Genomic DNA, 22,473 nt, shown 5'->3' with positions numbered 1-22,473 from the left:
TCCGCAGCCCACCAACCGTGGCTCCTCAGTCCTAAACTCATCTCACCCGGCTCACCCTGAAAACCAGTCCTCTCCTCTCCACCTGGACTTCCCCCAGAACCTCCAACCTTCCATGGATGAGAAGATCCCCCGAGAACTCAACATTACCCTCAAAATTCTTCCCCCTCAGGGACCACAACCTGAATCGTTTTACCAAAATTTTGGCCAACATTTCGGAGAGTTTGTGAGGAGAGGGGAGCCAATGAGGAGAGGAGGAGGAGGAAAGGTGATACCTCCTCCCCAAATCCTTGGCTCGTCTCTCATCAGGTGGCTCCCCTGGGTGTGGCGCTGTCCTGTGTGGGTATATATCGGGCATCAGATTATAACAGGTACCACACCGGCTGAATTCTACCCTCGGTCTCCGTAGACTGACGACATTGAAAACATGGTAAGTGCTGCTCTCTGTCTGCTTTCTGTAGGGGGGTGGTAGCGGTGCCAACGTTCATGGCCAGCTTGGCATGGGGCTCTCCATATGAGTTTCCTCTGGTGGGGTCATTCGATGTTCCAGGTTACGTTCTCGATAGGCAAGGGTCACCTGCACCGGTGGGCAAAAATGGGGGTCAGCCATCTCAGATAGTTGGGGGGGAGGGTGTCGCTAAGAGATCGGAGAATAGGACCGGTCGCCATTTTTCGAACAAGGCGTCTCCTTCCTTAGATCCTTCAGTAGATCATCTCACGCCTGTGACCAGGAAGTCTCCAGAGTCTTGAGAAGTCTCCTTATTTTCTGTTCTCTCAGCAGCCCCCTCCGTCCTTTGGAGTGGTCCGAGACAACTGACCCCCATCTACCCACCTCTGCAGGTCACCCTGACTAGGAGGTGGCCGGGAAAAACCCAGCCAGCAAGAACATGAGCGCTTGGCATGGCCGGGCATCCATCATTATGCCTGTGCAGAGTGGGGGAGGGGCAGGGCGCCGATTGCCGTAGAGAAAGACCATCGGACAGATATTTCTGATCCAAGCGATTGATCGCCCCTTCCTGCTAACTTATCTGCCGATTGATAAAATAGAATGACGGGTTAACCCTGTGTGTGCCATCTGTTGGTAGTGGTGGGATCGGCAAATATCGCCCGACTGTTTGGCCAATCCCCGTCCTCCATTTCTGCCTCCGGAGCATTTTATTTTACCTCCCGGGTGTGTCAGGGGTGCACATAGTTTACAGTTATGACGCCATGATTATTACACCCTATAGACCCCGATTTCTTGTATGCAGCCAGCCGAGCAAATAGAATAATAAAAACAATAAAATATTGAAAATAATACTAAATATTACAACATAATAAAATGATAAAAAAAAAAATATTATTAACAAGGACAATACCATAAAAAACTACAATATTAATAATAAATTAATGAATATAATATTAAAAAATAATAATATAATGAGAAAATTATATATTAATAAAAAATATTGATAATAATTAAAAATAATAATAAAAAAACACAATTATATAATATTAAAAATATTGTTGATAATAATGATATTACAACATAATAATAACAATGATAAGACAACAATAAAAAAAAAAAAATACAATTATAAAAATATGGATAATAATCTCCATTGCTCTTGTGTTTTCTGGCACTCGGAGGGCTAAAATGAGAATTAATGAAGAGAAGTGCGGCTGGTAGTGAGATGGGGGAGGAAAATGAACTCTAATGGGGGAGGGGAGGGGGGAGGAGCTCTGCTGTGCTGATCTGTAACATTATTATTTACAGTTATTATGATAATCATCATTATTAATAATAAAAATAATTGTAAATAATAATAGTTGGCAGTAACCCCACCCTCTCCCACTAACCCCGCTTACCCCACCCTCTCCCACTAACCCCGCTAATCCCACTCTCTCCCACTAACCCCGCTCTCCTGCTCTCTCCCACTAACCCCGCTTACCCCACCCTCTCCCACTAACCCCGCTAATCCCGCCCTCTTCTGCTCTCTCTCTAAAACCCTGCTAATCCCACTCTCTCCCACTAATCCCGCTCTCTCCTGCTCTCTCCCACTAACCCCGCTTACCCCACTCTCTCCCACTAACCCCGCTAATCCCGCTCTCTCCCAGTAACCCCGCTTATCCCGACCTCTTCTGCTTTCTCTCTAAAACCCTGCTAACCCCACTCTCTCCCACTAACCCCGCTCTCTCCTGCTCTCTCCCACTAACCCCGCTTACCCCACCCTCTCCCACTAACCCCGCTAATCCCGCCCTCTTCTGCTCTCTCTCTAAAACCCTGCTAACCCCACTCTCTCCCACTAACCCCGCTAATCCTGCTCTCTCCCACTAACCCCGCTTACCCCGCTCTCTCCCACTAATCCCGCTCAGTAACCCCGCTTATCCCGCTCTCTCCCACTAAACCCGCTAATCCCGCTCTCTCCCAGTAACCCCGCTAATCCCGCTCTCTCCCAGTAACCCCGCTAATCCCGCTCTCTCCCAGTAACCCCGCTCTCTCCCACTAACCCCGCTTCCTCCCAGTAACACTGCTTATCCCGCTCTCTCCCACTAACCACGCTAATCCCGCTCTCTCCCACTAACCACGCTAATCCCGCTCTCTCCCACTAACCACGCTAATCCCACTCTCTCCCACTAACCCCGCTTATCCCGCCCTCTTCTGCTCTCTCTCTAAAACCCTGCTAACCCCACTCTCTCCCACTAACCACGCTAACCCCACTCTCTCCCACTAACCCCGCTTATCCCGCTCTCTCCCACTAACCCCGCTAATCCCACTCTCTCCCACTAACCCCGCTCTCTCCTGCTCTCTCCCACTAACCCCGCTAATCCCGCTCTCTCCCAGTAACACCGCTTATCCCAACCTCTTCTGCTTTCTCTCTAAAACCCTGCTAATCCTGCTCTCTCCCACTAACCCCGCTTACCCCGCTCTCTCCCACTAATCCCACTCCCGCCCAGTAACACTGCTTATCCCGCTCTCTCCCACTAACCCCGCTAATCCCGCTCTCTCCCAGTAACCCCGCTTCCTCCCAGTAACACTGCTTATCCCGCTCTCTCCCACTAACCCCCGCTTACCCCACTCTCTCCCACTAACCCCGCTAATCCCGCTCTCTTCTGCTCTCTCTCTAAAACCCTGCTAACCCCACTCTCTCCCACTAACCCCGCTTATCCTGCTCTCTCCCACTAACACTGCTAACCCCGCTCTCTCCCACTAACCCCGCTCTCTCCTGCTCTCTCCCACTAACCCCGCTTACCCCACTCTCTCCCACTAACCCCGCTAATCCTGCTCTCTCCCACTAACCCCGCTTACCCCGCTCTCTCCCACTAATCCCGCTCCCGCCCAGTAACACTGCTTATCCCGCTCTCTCCCACTAACCCCGCTAATCCCGCTCTCTCCCAGTAACCCCGCTCTCTCCCACTAACCCCGCTTCCTCCCAGTAACACTGCTTATCCCGCTCTCTCCCACTAACCACGCTAATCCCGCTCTCTCCCACTAACCCCGCTTATCCCGCCCTCTTCTGCTCTCTCTCTAAAACCCTGCTAACCCCACTCTCTCCCACTAACCACGCTAACCCCACTCTCTCCCACTAACCCCGCTTATCCCGCTCTCTCCCACTAACACTGCTAACCCCGCTCTCTCCTACTAACCCCGCTAATCCCACTCTCTCCCACTAACCCCGCTAATCCCACTCTCTCCCACTAACCCCACTCTCTCCTGCTCTCTCCCACTAACCCCGCTTACCCCACTCTCTCCCACTAACCCCGCTAATCCCGCTCTCTCCCAGTAACCCCGCTTATCCCAACCTCTTCTGCTTTCTCTCTAAAACCCTGCTAATCCTGCTCTCTCCCACTAACCCCGCTTACCCCGCTCTCTCCCACTAATCCCGCTCCCGCCCAGTAACACTGCTTATCCCGCTCTCTCCCACTAACCCCGCTAATCCCGCTCTCTCCCAGTAACCCCGCTCTCTCCCACTAACCCCGCTTCCTCCCAGTAACACTGCTTATCCCGCTCTCTCCCACTAACCCCGCTTACCCCACTCTCTCCCACTAACCCCGCTAATCCCGCTCTCTCCCACTAACACCGTTAATCCCGCTCTCTCCCACTAACCCCGTTAATCCCGCTCTCTCCCACTAACCCCGTTAATCCCGCTCTCTCCCACTAACCCCGTTAATCCCGCTCTCTCCCACTAACCCCACTTATCCCGCTCTTCCACTAGCCCCGCTTACCCCGCTCTCTCCCACTAACCCCGCTTAACCCGCTCTCTCCCATAACCCCGCTTATCCCGCTCTCTCCCACTAACCCCACTTATCCCGCTCTTCCACTAGCCCCGCTTACCCCGCTCTCTCCCACTAACCCCGCTTAACCCGCTCTCTCCCACTAACCCTGCTTATCCCGCTCTCTCCCACTAACCCCGCTTACCCCGCTCTCTCCCACTAACCCCGCTAATCCCGCTCTCTCCCAGTAACACTGCTTATCCCGCTCTCTCCCAGTAACCCCGCTCTCTACCAGTAACCCGCTTATCCCGCCCTCCTCTGCTCTCTCTCTAAAACCCTGCTAATCCCACTCTCTCCCACTAACCCCGCTCTCTCCCAGTAACCCCGCTAATCCTGCCCTCTTCCACTAACCCCGCTGTCTTCTGCTCTCTCCCAGTAACTCCGCCCCCCGACCTCAGTCCTCGGGATCTCGGTGGGATCGCTCACTTTCTATTCGGTCTTCTCTCTCTAGGATAGTAACCTGACGGTGGAGGAGATCATGGCCCTGATGGTGGTGAAGTTTGAATGTTACGCCTCTAAGGGTAGCGGAGACAAGAACACGTTGTGTACCGACGAGCTGTACGGCATGGCCACCACCGAATTCCCCACACTCTGTGTAAGTGACACACCAGAGGGCGGCCAATCACATCCTTACATTTGTCTCATGTGATTCCTGACTCCAATATGGAGAACAGACATTCACTGAAATCTGTGCGAGTGTCACTGAACACCCATTGTGGGAGGGGCAGAGACACAAACTACTGGGGGGAAATCTCCCCATTGTGGGAGGGGCAGAGACACAAACTACTGGGGGAAATCTCCCCATTGTGGGAGGGGCAGAGACACAAACTACTGGGGGAAATCTCCCCATTGTGGGAGGGGCAGAGACACAAACTACTGCAGGGAAATCTCCCCATTGTGGGAGGGGCAGAGACACAAACTACTGCAGGGAAATCTCCCCATTGTGGGAGGGGCAGAGACACAAACTACTGCAGGAAATCTCCCCATTGTGGGAGGGGCAGAGACACAAACTACTGGAGGGAAATCTCCCCATTGTGGGAGGGGCAGAGACACAAACTACTGGAGGGAAATCTCCCCATTGTGGGAGGGGCAGAGACACAAACTACTGGAGGGAAATCTCCCCATTGTGGGAGGGGCAGAGACACAAACTACTGGAGGGAAATCTCCCCATTGTGGGAGGGGCAGAGACACAAACTACTGGAGGGAAATTTCCCCATTGTGGGAGGGGCAGAGACACAAACTACTGGAGGAAATCTCCCCATTGTGGGAGGGGCAGAGACACAAACTACTGGGGGAAATCTCCCCATTGTGGGAGGGGCAGAGACACAAACTACTGGGGGAAATCTCCCCATTGTGGGAGGGGCAGAGACACAAACTACTGGGGGAAATCTCCCCATTGTGGGAGGGGCAGACACACAAACTACTCTAGGAAATCTCCCCATTAAAAATTAAAACTAAACAAATGTTGTCCTAATTCCGTTTTACAGACGAGCGCCAAGAAGGATGAGATCATTATGGAAATCATCGGTAAGATGGACGCCAACAACGACAAAAGGGTGACCTTCGATGAATTCATGTCCTTCTCGTCTTCTTTGGCCTCGGTCATAAGGGACATCTTGAAGGAGTAGCGTCCCGGGTGCAGGGGGCGGGGCAACAGTTACTGAATTCAGCGCTTGTGCAATCCTTCAATAAAAGTAAAAAGATTTCAACTCCTCTGCAGTTTTTGAGCTGAAAAAATTAGTAAATTGCAAAAATAAAAAATAAAGATTTGATTGGTCGATTTCTCATATATAATAGTGGAAGTGGCCATCAACTGGCAGCAGCCAATCAGAAAGCAGAAGCATAAAATATGGAACTCTGCAGATAAAAGAAAAACTTTATTTAGTTTTGTTACAAAGTCTGAGAAGCAGAAATCAGACTTCCCAGCCGGAATCAGGAGACTGGCTGAACGGAATCACCCGCATTGTGATTATTCCAATCCATCGTCAGACTTTCAGAGGCCAATGTTGTCATAATTCCCAGGAGTCTTCAGGAGGGGAGGGGCTTCCTCAGCCAAGCACACCCTCCTGCTTGCGTGCCTGAGCTAAGGGCAGATAAATTCCTGGAAGTAAAATTCTACATGAATCATCTGCCCTAACTCAAGATGCCGTGTGGTTCTGCTACAACAGCGCCCTCTGCTGTTCCAATTTATATAGAACCTAACATTAATACAAAGCTACAACAGCGCCCTCTGCTGTTCCAATTTATATAGAACCTAACATTAATACAAAGCTACAACAGCGCCCTCTGCTGTTCCAAATTATATAGAACCTAACATTAATACAAAGCTACAACAGCGCTCTCTAGTGTTCTACTTTATATAAAACCTTACATTGGCACAAAGCTACAACAGCGCCCTCTGCTGTTCCAATTTATATAGAACTTAACATTAATACAAAGCTACAACAGCGCCCTCTGCTGTTCCAATTTATATAGAACCTAACATTAATACAAAGCTACAACAGCGCCCTCTGCTGTTCCAATTTATATAGAACCTAACATTAATACAAAGCTACAACAGCGCCCTCTGCTGTTCCAATTTATATAGAACCTAACATTAATACAAAGCTACAACAGCGCCCTCTAGTGTTCTACTTTATATAAAACCTTACATTGGCACAAAGCTACAACAGCGCCCTCTGCTGTTCCAATTTATATAGAACCTAACATTAATACAAAGCTACAACAGCGCCCTCTGCTGTTCCAATTTATATAGAACCTAACATTAATACAAAGCTACAACAGCGCCCTCTGCTGTTCCAATTTATATAGAACCTAACATTAATACAAAGCTACAACAGCGCCCTCTGCTGTTCCAATTTATATAGAACCTAACATTAATACAAAGCTACAACAGCGCCCTCTACCGTTCTACTTTATATAAAACCTTACATTGGCACAAAGCTACAACAGCACCCTCTGCTGTTCCAATTTATATAGAACCTAACATTAATACAAAGCTACAACAGCGCCCTCTGCTGTTCCAATTTATATAAAACCTAACATTAATACAAAGCTACGACAGCGCCCTCTGCTGTTCCAATTTATATAGAACCTAACATTAATACAAAGCTACAACATCGCCCTCTACTGTTCTACTTTATATAAAACCTTACATTGGCACAATGCTACAACAGCGCCCTCTGCTGTTCTACTTTATTTATAACCTTACATTGATACAAAGCTACAACAGCGCCCTCTGCTGTTCTACTTTATTTATAACTTTACATTGGTACAAAGCTACAACCAGTGCCCTCTGCTGTTCCAATTTATATAAAACCCTTACATTGGTACAACGCTAAATAGCGCCCCCTGCGCTATAACCTATAGTCTATAACCTTACACAATTGCTCCCTCTGCTGTTCTTCTTGATATATAACCTTACAATGGTACAAAGCTTCAAGAGTGGCCCGTGGAGCTCCGTTTTATAGATAGACTCACAAAAATTCTATGCTACAGCAGCGCCCTCTGCTCTTATGTACGGATGAGTGTGTACGAGTACAGCTTGGACTGAGAAGAAAAGGAGTGCCCTGAAAAGGTAACTGCAAAAAAAAAAAAAAAGAAGGTCATGGACAGTATTTGGCTCTGTTGATATATAACCTTACAGTAATTCAATGCTACAACATCGCCCTCTGCTGTTTTACTTTATATAGAACCTAACATTGGTACAAAGCTACAACATCGCCCTCTGCTGTTCTACTTTATATAAAGCCTTACATTGGTACAAAGTTACAACAGCGCCCTCTGCTGTTCTATTTTACATAGAACCTTACAAGGATACAAAGCTGCAACAGTAAAAGCACCCCCTGCTGTTTAGTTAGAGAATATTATATATTACACACACACACACACACACAGAGAAATAATCTACCAACCTACATTTGTTCACTCAGATGTTCTACTTTCTATATGCGTTTCACAATGGCACAAAGCTATAGCAGCGCCCTCTGCTGTTCTGATTTTTATATAACCTTACAATCATGCAAAGCTATAAAGGCACCTCCCGCTGTGGGGTTTTATATAGAACCTTACAATAATTGAATGCTACAACAGCGCCCTCTGCTGTTCCGATTTATGTCTAAACTTATGAGGATACAAAGCTATAACAGCGCCTCCCGCCGTTTGGTTTTATATCTAACCTTTACAATGATACATAGCTGCAACAGTGCCCCCTAGTGTTCCAATTTTTATATAACCTTGCAAGGATACAAAGCTGTAACAGTAACAGTGCCCCCTGCTGTTCTGCTTATTATTATACAGGATTTATGTAGCGCAGATAGTTTATGCATAAGAGATGTATGTATGTATCTATTTATCTATATATATATATATATATATATATATACACACATACACACACAAAATATATAATCTACCCACCGACTTAAACCTTACAATAATGTTCTACTTTATATATTTTTTACAATGGCACAAAGCTATAACACCGCCCTCTGCTGTTCTGATTTATATATAACCTTACAGTGATGAAAAGCTATAACAGCACCTCCTGCTGTTAGGATAGATATTATCTATATCAGTGTTTCTCAACTCCGGTCCTCAAGGCGCCCCCAACAGGTCATGTTTTCAGGATTTCCCTCAGATGAAACTGCTGTGGTAATTACTAAGGCAGTGAAACTGATCAAATCAGCTGTTCAAAATAATGGAAGAGCTGAAAACATGACCTGTTGGGGCGCCTTGAGGACTGGAGTTGAAAAAAAACTGATCTATATATTTAGAACCTTACAATCATTTAATGCTACAACATCGCCCTCTGCTGTTCTACTTTATATATAACCTTACAACGACACATAGCTGCAACATCGCCCCCTGCTGTTCAGATTTATATTCAGAACATAGAAATGCTATAACAGCGCCCCCTGCTGTTCAGATTTATATTCAGAACATAGAAATGCTATAACAGCGCCCCCTGCTGTTCAGATTTATATATAGAACATAGAAATGCTATAACAGCGCCTCCTGCTGTTCAGATTCATATTTAGAACATAGAAATGCTATAAAAGCTCCCCCTGCTGTTCAGATTCATATTCAGAACATAGAAATGCTATAACAGCGCCACCTGCTGTTCAGATTTATATATAGAACATAGAAATGCTATAACAGCGCCCCCTGCTGTTCAGATTTATATATAGAACATAGAAATGCTATAACAGCGCCCCCTGCTGTTCAGATTTATATTCAGAACATAGAAATGCTATAACAGCGCCCCCTGCTGTTCAGATTCATATATAGAACATATAAATGCTATAACAGCGCCCCCTGCTGTTCAGATTTATATTTAGAACATTAAAATGCTATAACAGCGCCCCCTGCTGTTCATACTTATATTTAGAACATAGAAATGCTATAACAGCGCCCCCTGCTGTTCAGATTTATATATAGAACATAGAAATGCTATAACAGCGCCCCCTGCTGTTCAAATTTATATAAAGAACATAGAAATGCTATAACAGCGCCCCCTGCTGTTTGGTTTTATAAATAATCTCACAATGCTATACCTTGACTTCTACCAACTTCATAAAAGAAAAAAAAAAAACACACTGTAGGGAAAATATATATATATACACACACACACACTAACCTTTCACACGGGTTCTTCCCACAAGAAGACCTCATCAATTGAATGGCAATGTCACCCTCTGCAGCACAAAAGCCTAAAGAAGAATATGTATTGTTATTAACTATTTCTTCCATTTTTAGTAAGCTGCTAATAATGACGGGGGTGGGGGCCTGATATTTTAATTGGACCTGGCATTTTACTGAACAATCCACTTTTTAATTCCTATAATCCAAGTAAATCGAGCAAATCTCCACATAGGTCCTTCCACCCTTAGTTCCCTTCTCCTGCTGTTTACAGAGACCTCTATTGGGATCCCTAAAGCCCAACTCCACCAATGGATTTATATTTAGTGTTAGAACCTCTGTCAGGGTTGATTTACTGTCCGTGTCCCCACTGAGGAGATTTCACCTCACTTCCGGAGGGGGGTCACTAGGAGAGGAAGTGATGGAATATTTCTTCTTTTTTTGCAGGGAGTGTGGTGTCAGGTAAGGACGGAGACCATACACAGCCCTCAGCCCACCTGTGCTGGTTAATGAGATGTGGGCTGTAGGTTGATGAGCGGGCCTTCTCTATAGAAGAGACTCTCTCCAGGAACTCTTCTTTGTCCCAATACAGGGTTAAATATTTAGTCACAGGCTGGGCGATAGGTGGAGGAGATTCGGGCTCCAGAGAAACCAAGCCAAAACACTTTATCGGTTTGTTGGGATCGGCCTCAGCAAGACGTGACTCAGCCTTTGTCAGAGCCGAGACTGGTGACCACAGCTCAGGGCTGGGGACACCCAACATACACTACAGGTCTCCAGAGGACTAAGGGCTTACCATTTCTGTGCTGTAGGCCAAACTCGGCTTCTGCCGGGGGCACCATTGCTCAGGAGCCACCATTCTAAGTAATGCTAAGCCCAGGTACAGGCTGGTGGGACAAGGCAAATGCTCTGGAGCCGTTGGAGCCATCCCAGCACCTGCACTTGGCTACAGTGGTCTCAGAGGGAAGGGGCGTGACTGGAATCAGGAAACACACTTGGCTTACGTTGGTCCCAGAAAGAGGGGGCATGGCTGGAAGCAGGGAACATACTTGGCTTACATTGGTCCTAGAGAGAGGGGGCGTGGCTGGAAGCAGGGAACATACCTGGCTTACATTGGTCCCAGAGAGAGGGGGCGTGAACCTGGAAACATACTTGACTTACATTGGTCCCAGAGAGAGGGGGCGTGGCTGGAACCAGGGAATACACTTGGCTTACATTGGTCCCAGAGAGAGGGGGCGTGGCTGGAATAAGGGAACATACCTGGCTTACATTGGTCCCAGAGAGAGGGGGCAGGGCTGAAACACTTGGTTTACATTGGTCCCAGAGAGAGGGGGCGTGGCTGGAACCAGGAAACACACTTGGCTTACATTGGTCTCAGAGAGAGGGGGCGTGGCTGGAACCAGGAAACATACTTGGCTTACACTGGTCCCAGAGAGAGGGGGCGTGGCTGGAACCAGGAAACACACTTGGCTTACATTGGTCCCAGAGGAAGGGGGCGTGGCTGGAAGCAGGGAACATACTTGGCTTACATTGGTCCCAGAGAGAGGGGGCATGGCTGGAACCAGGAAACACACTTGGCTTACATTTGTCCCAGAGAGAGGGGGCGTAGCTGAAACCAGGGAATACACTTGGCTTACATTGGTCCTAGAAAGAGGGGGCGTGGCAGGAAGCAGGAACACACTTGGCTTACATTGGTCCCAGACAGAGGGGGCGTGGCTGGAACCTGGGAACACACTTGGCTTACATTGGTCCCAGAGAGAGGGGGCGTGGCTGGAACCAGGGAATACACTTGGCTTACATTGGCCCTAGAAAGAGGGGGCGTGGCAGGAAGCAGGAACACACTTGGCTTACATTGGTCCCAGAGAGAGGGAGCGTGGCTGGAACCTGGGAACACACTTGGCTTACATTGGTCCCAGAGAGAGGGGGCGTGGCTGGAACCAGGGAATACACTTGGCTTACATTGGTCCTAGAAAGAGGGGGCGTGGCTGGAAGCAGGGAACATACTTGGCTTACATTGGTCCCAGAGAGAGGGGGCGTGGCTGAAACCAGGGAATACACTTGGCTTACATTGGTCCTAGAAAGAGGGGGCGTGGCAGGAAGCAGAAACACACTTGGCTTACATTGGTCCCAGACAGAGGGGGCGTGGCTGGAACCTGGGAACACACTTGGCTTACATTGGTCCCAGAGAGAGGGGGCGTGGCTGGAACCAGGGAATACACTTGGCTTACATTGGTCCTAGAAAGAGGGGGCGTGGCTGGAAGCAGGGAACATACTTGGCTTACATTGGTCCCAGAGAGAGGGGGCGTGGCTGAAACCAGGGAATACACTTGGCTTACATTGGTCCTAGAAAGAGGGGGCGTGGCAGGAAGCAGAAACACACTTGGCTTACATTGGTCCCAGACAGAGGGGGCGTGGCTGGAACCTGGGAACACACTTGGCTTACATTGGTCCCAGAGAGAGGGGGCGTGGCTGGAACCAGGAAACACACTTGGCTTACATTGGTCCCAGAGGAAGGGGGCGTGGCTGGAAGCAGGGAACATACTTGGCTTACATTGGTCCCAGAGAGAGGGGGCATGGCTGGAACCAGGAAACACACTTGGCTTACATTGGTCCCAGAGAGAGGGGGCGTAGCTGAAACCAGGGAATACACTTGGCTTACATTGGTCCTAGAAAGAGGGGGCGTGGCAGGAAGCAGGAACACACTTGGCTTACATTGGTCCCAGACAGAGGGGGCGTGGCTGGAACCTGGGAACACACTTGGCTTACATTGGTCCCAGAGAGAGGGGGCGTGGCTGGAACCAGGGAATACACTTGGCTTACATTGGTCCTAGAAATAGGGGGCGTGGCTGGAAGCAGGGAACATACTTGGCTTACATTGGTCCCAGAGAGAGGGGGCGTGGCTGAAACCAGGGAATACACTTGGCTTACATTGGTCCTAGAAAGAGGGGGCGTGGCAGGAAGCAGAAACACACTTGGCTTACATTGGTCCCAGAGAGAGGGGGCGTGGCTGGAACCTGGGAACACACTTGGCTTACATTGGTCCCAGAGAGAGGGGGCGTGGCTGGAACCAGGGAATACACTTGGCTTACATTGGTCCTAGAAAGAGGGGGCGTGGCTGGAAGCAGGGAACACACTTGGCTTACATTGGTCCCAGAGAGAGGGGGCGTGGCTGGAACCTGGGAACACACTTGGCTTACATTGGTCCCAGAGAGAGGGGGCGTGGCTTGAAGCAGGGAACATACCTGGATTACAATGGTCCCATAGAGAGGGGGCGTGCCTGGAACAGGAAACACACTTGGCTTACATTGGTCCCAGAGCGAGGGGGCATGGCTGGAATACTTGGCTTACACTGGTCCCAGAGAGAGGGGGCGTGGCTGGAACCAGGGAATACACTTGGCTTACATTGGTCCCAGAGAGAGGGGGCGTGGCTGGAACCAGGGAACATACCTGGCTTACAATGGTCCCAGAGAGAGGGGGCGTGGCTGGAACAAGGGAACATACCTGGCTTACATTGGTCCCAGAGAGAGGGGGCGTGGCTGGAACAGGAAACACACTTGGCTTACATTGGTCCCAGAGGAAGGGGGCGTGGCTGGAAGCAGGGAACATACTTGGCTTACATTGGTCCCAGAGAGAGGGGGCATGGCTGGAACCAGGAAACACACTTGGCTTACATTTGTCCCAGAGAGAGGGGGCGTAGCTGAAACCAGGGAATACACTTGGCTTACATTGGTCCTAGAAAGAGGGGGCGTGGCAGGAAGCAGGAACACACTTGGCTTACATTGGTCCCAGACAGAGGGGGCGTGGCTGGAACCTGGGAACACACTTGGCTTACATTGGTCCCAGAGAGAGGGGGCGTGGCTGGAACCAGGAAACATACTTGGCTTACACTGGTCCCAGAGAGGGGGCGTGGCTGGAAGCAGGGAACATACTTGGCTTACATTGGTCCCAGAGAGAGGGAGCGTGGCTGGAACCAGGAAACACACTTGGCTTACATTGGTCCCAGAGGAAGGGGGCGTGGCTGGAAGCAGGGAACATACTTGGCTTACATTGGTCCCAGAGAGAGGGGGCATGGCTGGAACCAGGAAACACACTTGGCTTACATTGGTCCCAGAGAGAGGGGGCGTAGCTGAAACCAGGGAATACACTTGGCTTACATTGGTCCTAGAAAGAGGGGGGCGTGGCAGGAAGCAGGAACACACTTGGCTTACATTGGTCCCAGACAGAGGGGGCGTGGCTGGAACCTGGGAACACACTTGGCTTACATTGGTCCCAGAGAGAGGGGGCGTGGCTGGAACCAGGGAATACACTTGGCTTACATTGGTCCTAGAAAGAGGGGGCGTGGCAGGAAGCAGGAACACACTTGGCTTACATTGGTCCCAGACAGAGGGGGCGTGGCTGGAACCTGGGAACACACTTGGCTTACATTGGTCCCAGAGAGAGGGGGCGTGGCTGGAACCAGGGAATACACTTGGCTTACATTGGTCCTAGAAAGAGGGGGCGTGGCTGGAAGCAGGGAACATACTTGGCTTACATTGGTCCCAGAGAGAGGGGGCGTGGCTGAAACCAGGGAATACACTTGGCTTACATTGGTCCTAGAAAGAGGGGGCGTGGCAGGAAGCAGGAACACACTTGGCTTACATTGGTCCCAGAGAGAGGGGGCGTGGCTGGAACCTGGGAACACACTTGGCTTACATTGGTCCCAGAGAGAGGGGGCGTGGCTGGAACCAGGGAATACACTTGGCTTACATTGGTCCTAGAAAGAGGGGGCGTGGCTGGAAGCAGGGAACACACTTGGCTTACATTGGTCCCAGAGAGAGGGGGCGTGGCTGGAACCTGGGAACACACTTGGCTTACATTGGTCCCAGAGAGAGGGGGCGTGGCTTGAAGCAGGGAACATACCTGGATTACAATGGTCCCATAGAGAGGGGGCGTGCCTGGAACAGGAAACACACTTGGGTTACATTGGTCCCAGAGCGAGGGGGCATGGCTGGAATACTTGGCTTACACTGGTCCCAGAGAGAGGGGGCGTGGCTGGAACCAGGGAATACACTTGGCTTACATTGGTCCCAGAGAGAGGGGGCGTGGCTGGAACCAGGGAACATACCTGGCTTACAATGGTCCCAGAGAGAGGGGGCGTGGCTGGAACAAGGGAACATACCTGGCTTACATTGGTCCCAGAGAGAGGGGGCGTGGCTGGAACAGGAAACACACTTGGCTTACATTGGTCCAAGAGAGAGGGAGCGGGGCTGGAACACTTAGCTTACATTGGTCCCAGAGAGAGGGGGCGTGGCTTGAACCAGGGAACATACCTGGCTTACAATGGTCCCAGAGAGGGGGGCATGGCTGGAACCAGGAAATGCACTTGGCTTACATTGGTCCCAGAGAGAGGGGGCGTGAACCCGGGAACATACTTGGCTTACATTGGTCCCAGAGAGAGGGGGCGTGGCTGGAAGCAGGAAACACACTTGGCTTACATTGGTCCCAGAGCGAGGGGGCGTGGCTGGAACACTTGGCTTACATTGGTCCCAGAGAGAGGGGGCATGGCTGGAACCAGGAAACATACTTGGCTTACACTGGTCCCAGAGAGAGGGGGCGTGGCTGGAACCAGGGAATACACTTGGCTTACATTGGTCCCAGAGAGAGGGGCGTGGCTGGAACAAGGGAACATACCTGGCTTACATTGGTCCCAGAGAGAGGGGGCATGGCTGAAACACTTGGCTTACATTGGTCCCAGAGAGAGGGGGCGTGGCTGGAACCAGGAAACACACTTAGCTTACATTGGTCCAAGAGAGAGGGGGCGGGGCTGGAACACTTAGCTTACATTGGTCCCAGAGAGAGGGGGGGGGCGTGGCTGGAACCAGGAAATGCACTTGGCTTACATTGGTCCCAGAGAGAGGGGGAGTGAACCTGGGAACATACTTGGCTTACATTGGTCCCAGAGAGGGGGGGCGTGAACCCGGGAACATACTTGGCTTACATTGGTCCCAGAGAGCGGGGGCGTGGCTGGAACAAGGAAACGCATTTGGGTACCGTTGCCCAGGCTAACCTCAGGACGTAACTTTTTATGACATTTTTTGCTGAAATCTCACATGGGGCTCAGCATCCACCGCAGCACATTGCACACAGGACAACGCCTCAGCTTGCCGGCATCAGATCCCTTCAACTTGGCACAGGTTACTACGGGTCACATAACAATTCTCGCCCGCACCCGGCAATTATCTCTCATCATCTGCATTACACACCATGAGATCAGTTACATTGTTCTTCCCATACAAGTCCATCGAGTCCGACCGCTTTCCATTCTACGCACGCCGCGGTGTGGGAACCTCGCTGGGCGCCGTCACCACATTGTACAAAATCCTCTCCTTTCCGTTTTGTGGCTTTATTAAAAAAAAAAAATATATATATATATAAACAACCGTCCCTAATAAAATTCACAGCTTTTTATGGCGTCTTCTAATCGCCAAGTAATTGGATATAAATTTACATGTCAAATACATCACAAATAACAGTGCGGGAAATCATGTGCCATTATTTATACTGCAGTAAAAAAAAAAAAAAAAAAAAAAAAAACTGTATTTGTTTAATTAAATCGTAAAATAAAATGATAAAAATACGGATAAAAAAAAAATAAAAAATAAAAAAAATGTATACGAGAATAGGATCTTGTATGTGTTTAATAACATAAATATTAAGTAAAGAAAGCAACTACAATAATGATAAAATTAGAGAATAGTACAAATATATATTATTATTAATAAATTATTTATTTTATTAAACACATACAATATACTAAGAGAAAAACAATTTAACATTTTTAAATAGTGACAATATTAAAAAATACATAATAATAATAACATTATGTTATTTTTTAATAGTCACTATTTAAAAATGGTTATTAAATCATTTTCTCTTATTTTATTAAACGCATGCAATATGCTAATTTATAAATATTAACAATAATAATAAATTAGTATATTGTATGCATTTAATAAAATAAATAAGAGAAAATTATAATTATAATATTATTAACATTATTTATTTTTTAATATTGTCATTATTTAAAAATGTTTATTAACCACTTGCTTACTGGGCACTTAAACCCCCCTCAGTCCCAGACCAATTTTCAGCTTTCAGCGCTGTCGCACTTTGAATGACAATTACGCGGTCATACAACACTGTACCCAAATGAAATTTTTATCATTTTTTTCCCACAAATAGAGCTTTCTTTTGGTGGTATTTATTTACAGCTCGGAGTTTTATTTTTTGCTAAACAAACAAAAAAAGATGCAAAAAAAAAAAAAAAATCATGTTTAATAGTTTGTTATAAAATTTTGCAAACAGGTCATTTTTCTCCTTCATTGAAGTGCGCTGATGAGGCGGCACTGATAGGCTGCACTGGTGGGCACTGATAGGCATAGTTAAGGCAGCACTAATAGGCACAGATAAGGCGGCACCGATGGGCAAAAGATAAGATGGCACTGATGGGTGGCACAGATGGGTGGCACGGATGGGTGGCACTAAGGGGCACTGATAGGTACCACTGATAGATGGGACTGCTGGGCACTGATAGGTGGCACTGGTAGGTGGCTCTGATAGGTGGCACTGCTGGGCACTGATGAGCGGCACTGCTGGGCACTGATATGTGGCACTGGGGTGCAGCACCTTTGTTTAGGCAGACTGTGGGCACTGCTGGGTGGCACTGTGGGCACTGCTGGGTGGCACTGCTGGGTGGCACTATAAGCACTGCTGGGTGGCACTATGGACACTGCTGGGTGGCACTGACAGGGGGGACACATTGTTTATTTAGGCAGGCAAAGCAGGGGGCAGGTGGGCACTGGCAGGGGGCAGGTGGGCACTGGCAGGGCTGGCCGTGATCGGGACTGATGTCCCGATCACGGCCGCCGTTGATCGGCTTTTTTTTTTCTCCTCGCGCTGTCAGCGCGAGGAGGAATAATAGCCGATTACCGGCTCCGTTATATCACATGATCAGCTGTCATTGGCTGACAGCTGATCACGTGATAAGGGGGTCGGGATCGACCCCTTGCACGGATCAGTGATCAGGCGAGTCTCGTAGACTCGCCGATCACAGAGCGCGCCACGCACACCCCCTCAGGGGGCGCGCAGGGCGCTCGTGCACGGGACTACGTCTATTGACGTCGTCCCGGAAAAGGAGATCCGCGCTGTAGCCGTCATTTGGCTATAGCGCGGGTCTCAAGTGGTTAAATAGTTTTCCCTTATTTATTTTATTAAACACATGCAATATGCTAATTTATTAATATTAATAACAATAATAATAATAAAAATAAATTAGTATATTGTATGTGTTTAATAAAATAAATAAGAGAGAATTATTTACTAAACATTTTTAAATAGTGACAATATTAAAAAATAATAAAAAGAAATAAAACAAATTATGAGGAAAAATAAAGTAAATACAATAATAAAAAGAGACAGTGATAATTGGTAAAAAAATAAAAAAAGTGAATGAGAATATATATATACACACACACACGCGCTTTTTTTTTTTTTTTTTTTTTTACTATTATCACTGTCTTTTTTATTATTTTATCTTTTCTCATTATATTATATATATTTTTTTATTTATTATATTCTATTCATTTAGATGCGCCATCCCTTATGTCGGATGATTTGTATTCCTTATATTCAGCAACTGCCAAATTTTGAAAGGAAATTCCAAATACCTATAAAATTTAATACTTCGTAAGCTATTGTTAGTTATCATTTCAGATTTTCAAATTTTCGACTATTCGGAAAAAAAAAACGGATTTCCGAATTAATGAATTTGTTGAAATTTGCTAAAAAAAAAAAAAAAAAAAGGAATTCAGAAAGAATTGCACACGTCTACTTAATAATTCTTTTTTTTTTTTTTTTTCGCAAATTTTAACAAATTCATTAATTTGGAAATCCGGATTTTTCCCGAATAGTCGAAAATTTGAAAATCTGAAATAATAACTAACAATAGCTTACGAAGTATTAAATTTTATAGGTATTTGGAATTTCCTTTCAAATTTGGCAGTTGCTGAATATAAGGAATACGAATCATCCGAAATAAGAGATGCCGCATCTAAATGAAATAGAATATAATAAATAAAAAAAAAAAATATATATATATATATAATATAATGAGAAAAGATAAAATAATTTAAAAAAAAGACAGTGATAATAGTAAAAAAAGAAAAAAAGGAATTCAGAAAGAATTGCACACGTCTACTTAATAATTATTATTTTTTTTTTTTTTTCTTCGCAAATTTTAACAAATTCATTAATTTGGAAATCCGGATTTTTCCCGAATAGTCGAAAATTTGAAAATCTGAAATAATAACTAACAATAGCTTAAAGATTACGAAGTATTAAATTTTATAGGCATTTGGAATTTCCTTTCAAAATTTGGCAGTTGCTGAATATAAGGAATACGAATCATCCGACATAAGAGATGCTGCATCGAAATGAATAGAATATAATAAATAAAAAAATATATATAATATAATGAGAAAAGATAAAATAATAAAAAAAAAAGACAGTGATAATAGTAAAAAAAAAAAAAAAAAAAAAAAAAAAAAAAAAGGAATGAATTGCACACGTCTACTTAATAATTCATTTTTTTTTCTGTGTCCCCGCTGAGGAGATTTGCCTTTTTACTTCCTGTCCAGGAGACACAACAGGAAGTCAAGGTTCGGGTGACAACTGTACCACTTCCTGTTTCGGTGACACCAGGACGTAGAGGTGGAGGGGGGGGGAGGGAGGGGACACAGACAGCAGCGGGGACCTCAGGAAAGCGGATGAACGGCGAGGATTTTTTTTTATGTAATAAGTATTTTATAGTCTTGGATCGTCCAATGGCAGGGCGGTTCTGTAGACGGAGGAGATCCGAATGTTTTTTTCGGAAGATTCTACACAGCGGAGGAATTCCATCGTCATGTAATGAGATCGTACAATTATAAAGTAGAATGCGGAAGATGTTTATCTATAAAAAGCAATAATAATAAATAATAATAATAATAATAATAATATTATTATTAATGTAATTAAATAAATATTTGATTTTTTTCATGAATCCCTCAGCGGGTGTCGGATTACCGTCTAATTATAGTGTTTGACGACATGACAACCCTCCGCTCTCATTAATCCTCCGTGTATTCTCACTATAGAGTCATGTAGGTCACCAATGCGGTTTGGCTTCCTTCGCGAGGAACCGCCGTCTCCAGGGCGACGCGTTTCTCTCCACGTCGGGGGGAAAGAAAAATCACGAGAATTTTCACTCGTTGCCAAAACGTCGAGAAGATCCCAACCCCCGATCTACCGTCATCTCAGATCACCGGAACTGTGAACAACGTATCATTTGAGATTTGATGGTTTAGATACTTTATAACACTTTGTGTCCATCAACTTCATACCCCTCCCCCATGTTCTCCAATCATAAGCAATTCATACATACACTGCGTCACCAAAAGTATTGGGACGCCTGCCTTTACACACACAAGTGACCTTTAATGGCCCCCCAGTCTTAGTCCGGAGGGGTCAGTATTGAGTTGGCCCCGCCCTTTGCCATTATAACAGCTTCACCTCTTCTGGGAAGGCCGTCCACAAGGTTTAGGAGATGTGTCTATGGGGGACGTTTGACCGTTCTTCCAGAAGAGCATTTGTGAGGTCAGGCACTGATGTTGGACGAGAAGGCCTGGTTCGCAGTTTCCTCAAAGGTGTTCTATCGGGTTGAGGTCAGGACTCTGTGCAGGCCAGTCAAGTTCCTCCACCCCAAACTCGCTCATCCATGTCTTTATGGACCTTGCTTTTATGCACTGGTGGGCAGTCATGTTGGAACAGGAAGGGGCCGTCCCCCAAACTGTTTCCACAAAACTTGGGAACATGAAATTGTCCAAAATGTCTTGGTGTGCTGACACCTTATGAGTTCCCATCACTGGAACTAAGAGCCAAGCCCAACCCCTGAACCCCCCCCCCCCCACACACACACACACCATAATCTCCCCTCCACCAAATGGTTTGAACCAGTTAAAAAATACCCAAAAGGTGTTCTATCGGGTTGAGGTCAGGACTCTGTGCAGGCCAGTCAAGTTCCTCCACCCCAAACTCGCTCCTCCATGTCTTTATGGACCTTGCTTTGTGCACAAGTCCAAATCATTTGGTGGAGGAGGGATTATGGTGTGGGGGAGGGATTATGGTGTGTGGGGGGGATTATGGTGTGGGGGAGGGGGGATTATGGTGTGGGGGGGGGATTATGGTGTGGGGGAGGGGGGATTATGGGGGGGGGTTGTTTTTCAGGGATTGGGTTTGGCCCCTTAGTTCCAGTGAAGGGAACTCTTAAGGCGTCAGCATACCAAGACATTTTGGACAATTTCATCCTCCCAACTTTGTGGGAACAGTTTGGGGGACGGCCCCTTCCTGTTCCAAGATGACTGCCCCACCAGTCCACAAAGCAAGGTCCATAAAGACATGGATGAGCGAGTTTTGGGGGGGGGGGGGGGGGAGCTTGACTGACCTGCATGAAATTGTACAATATGTCTTGGTATGCTGACACCTTAAGAGTTCCCTTCACTGGAACTAAGGGGTGAAGCCCAACCCCTGAAAAACAACCCCCCCACCATAATCCCCCCCTCCACCAAATGATTTGGACCAGTGCACAGAGCAATGTCCATAAAGACATGGATGAGCGAGTTTGGGGCAGAGGAACTTGACTGGCCTGCACAGAGTCCTGACCTCAACCCGATAGAACACCTTTGGGATTTGTGCACTGGTCCAAGTTATTTGGTGTGGGGGGGGGGGGGGGTTGTTTTTCAGGGGTTGGGTTTGGCCCCTTAGTTCCAGTGAAGGGAACTCTTAAGGTGTCAGCATACCAAGACATTTGGGACAATTTCATGCTCCCAACTTTGTGGGAGGAGTTTGGGGGACGGCCCCTTCCTGTTCCAACATGACTGCCCCACCAGTGCACAGAGCAAGGTCCATAAAGACGTGGAATAGCGAGTTTGGGGTGGAGGAACTTGACTGGCCTGCACAGAGTCCTGACCACAACCCGATGGAACACCTTTGGGATGGATTAGAGTGGAGACTGCGAACCAGGCCTTCTCATCCAACATCAGTGCCTGACCTCACAAATGCTCTTCTGGAAGAATGGTCAGACATTCCCATAGACACATCTCCTAAACCTTGTGGACGGCCTTCCCAGAAGAGGTGAAGCTGTTATATCTGCGAAGGGCCAACTCAATATTGAACCCTCCGGAATAAGACTGGGATGCCATTAAAGGTCATGTGTGTGTAAAGGCAGGCGTCCCAATACTTTTGGTTATATAGCGTATGCACAACCTAAAGTTGCAGCAACTTCAGTATAGTTCATGCACGGCTTTGGTCCAACTTTCATGCAATGCGTAGGCCATAGACTTCAATGCGAAGGCTCCCTTCACACGTGTGGTCGTCACGCAACTTTGGACCTCATAGTCACACCCCATGTTCTCCAACGAGTACCGTTCATATCCATGCGACTTCAGCTCACAGCCCCTTCATGGACTACTTTTGTGTCCGACTTTCATGCGACTTGAGGGTCGTAGA

General features: G+C 47.2%; 1 protein-coding gene across 1 annotated transcript; it reads left to right on the top strand.

The window, feature by feature from the left end:
• On the top strand, nt 1-6,023 carry LOC143942035 (protein S100-A6-like). The gene is made up of 3 exons (XM_077463357.1): nt 1-427; nt 4,703-4,846; nt 5,739-6,023. The coding sequence occupies exons 1-3, from the start codon at nt 425-427 to the stop codon at nt 5,877-5,879; spliced, it is 288 nt and encodes a 95-aa protein (XP_077319483.1). The 5' UTR covers nt 1-424; the 3' UTR covers nt 5,880-6,023.
• The last annotated feature ends 16,450 nt before the right edge of the window (nt 6,024-22,473 follow it).

This window comes from Lithobates pipiens, unplaced genomic scaffold (genome assembly GCF_037356315.1).
Source record: "Lithobates pipiens isolate NorthernLeopardFrog02 unplaced genomic scaffold, aLitPip1_a1.2 Scaffold_30, whole genome shotgun sequence".
NCBI lineage: Eukaryota > Metazoa > Chordata > Amphibia > Anura > Ranidae > Lithobates > Lithobates pipiens.
This window is presented reverse-complemented; position numbering and strand designations above follow the sequence as displayed.

Excerpts from the sequence above, each read along its gene's own strand:
- LOC143942035 (XM_077463357.1), top strand. Across the intron at positions 4,847-5,738 it reads CCGAATTCCCCACACTCTGT|ACGAGCGCCAAGAAGGATGA; the intron begins GTAAGTGACACA and ends TCCGTTTTACAG.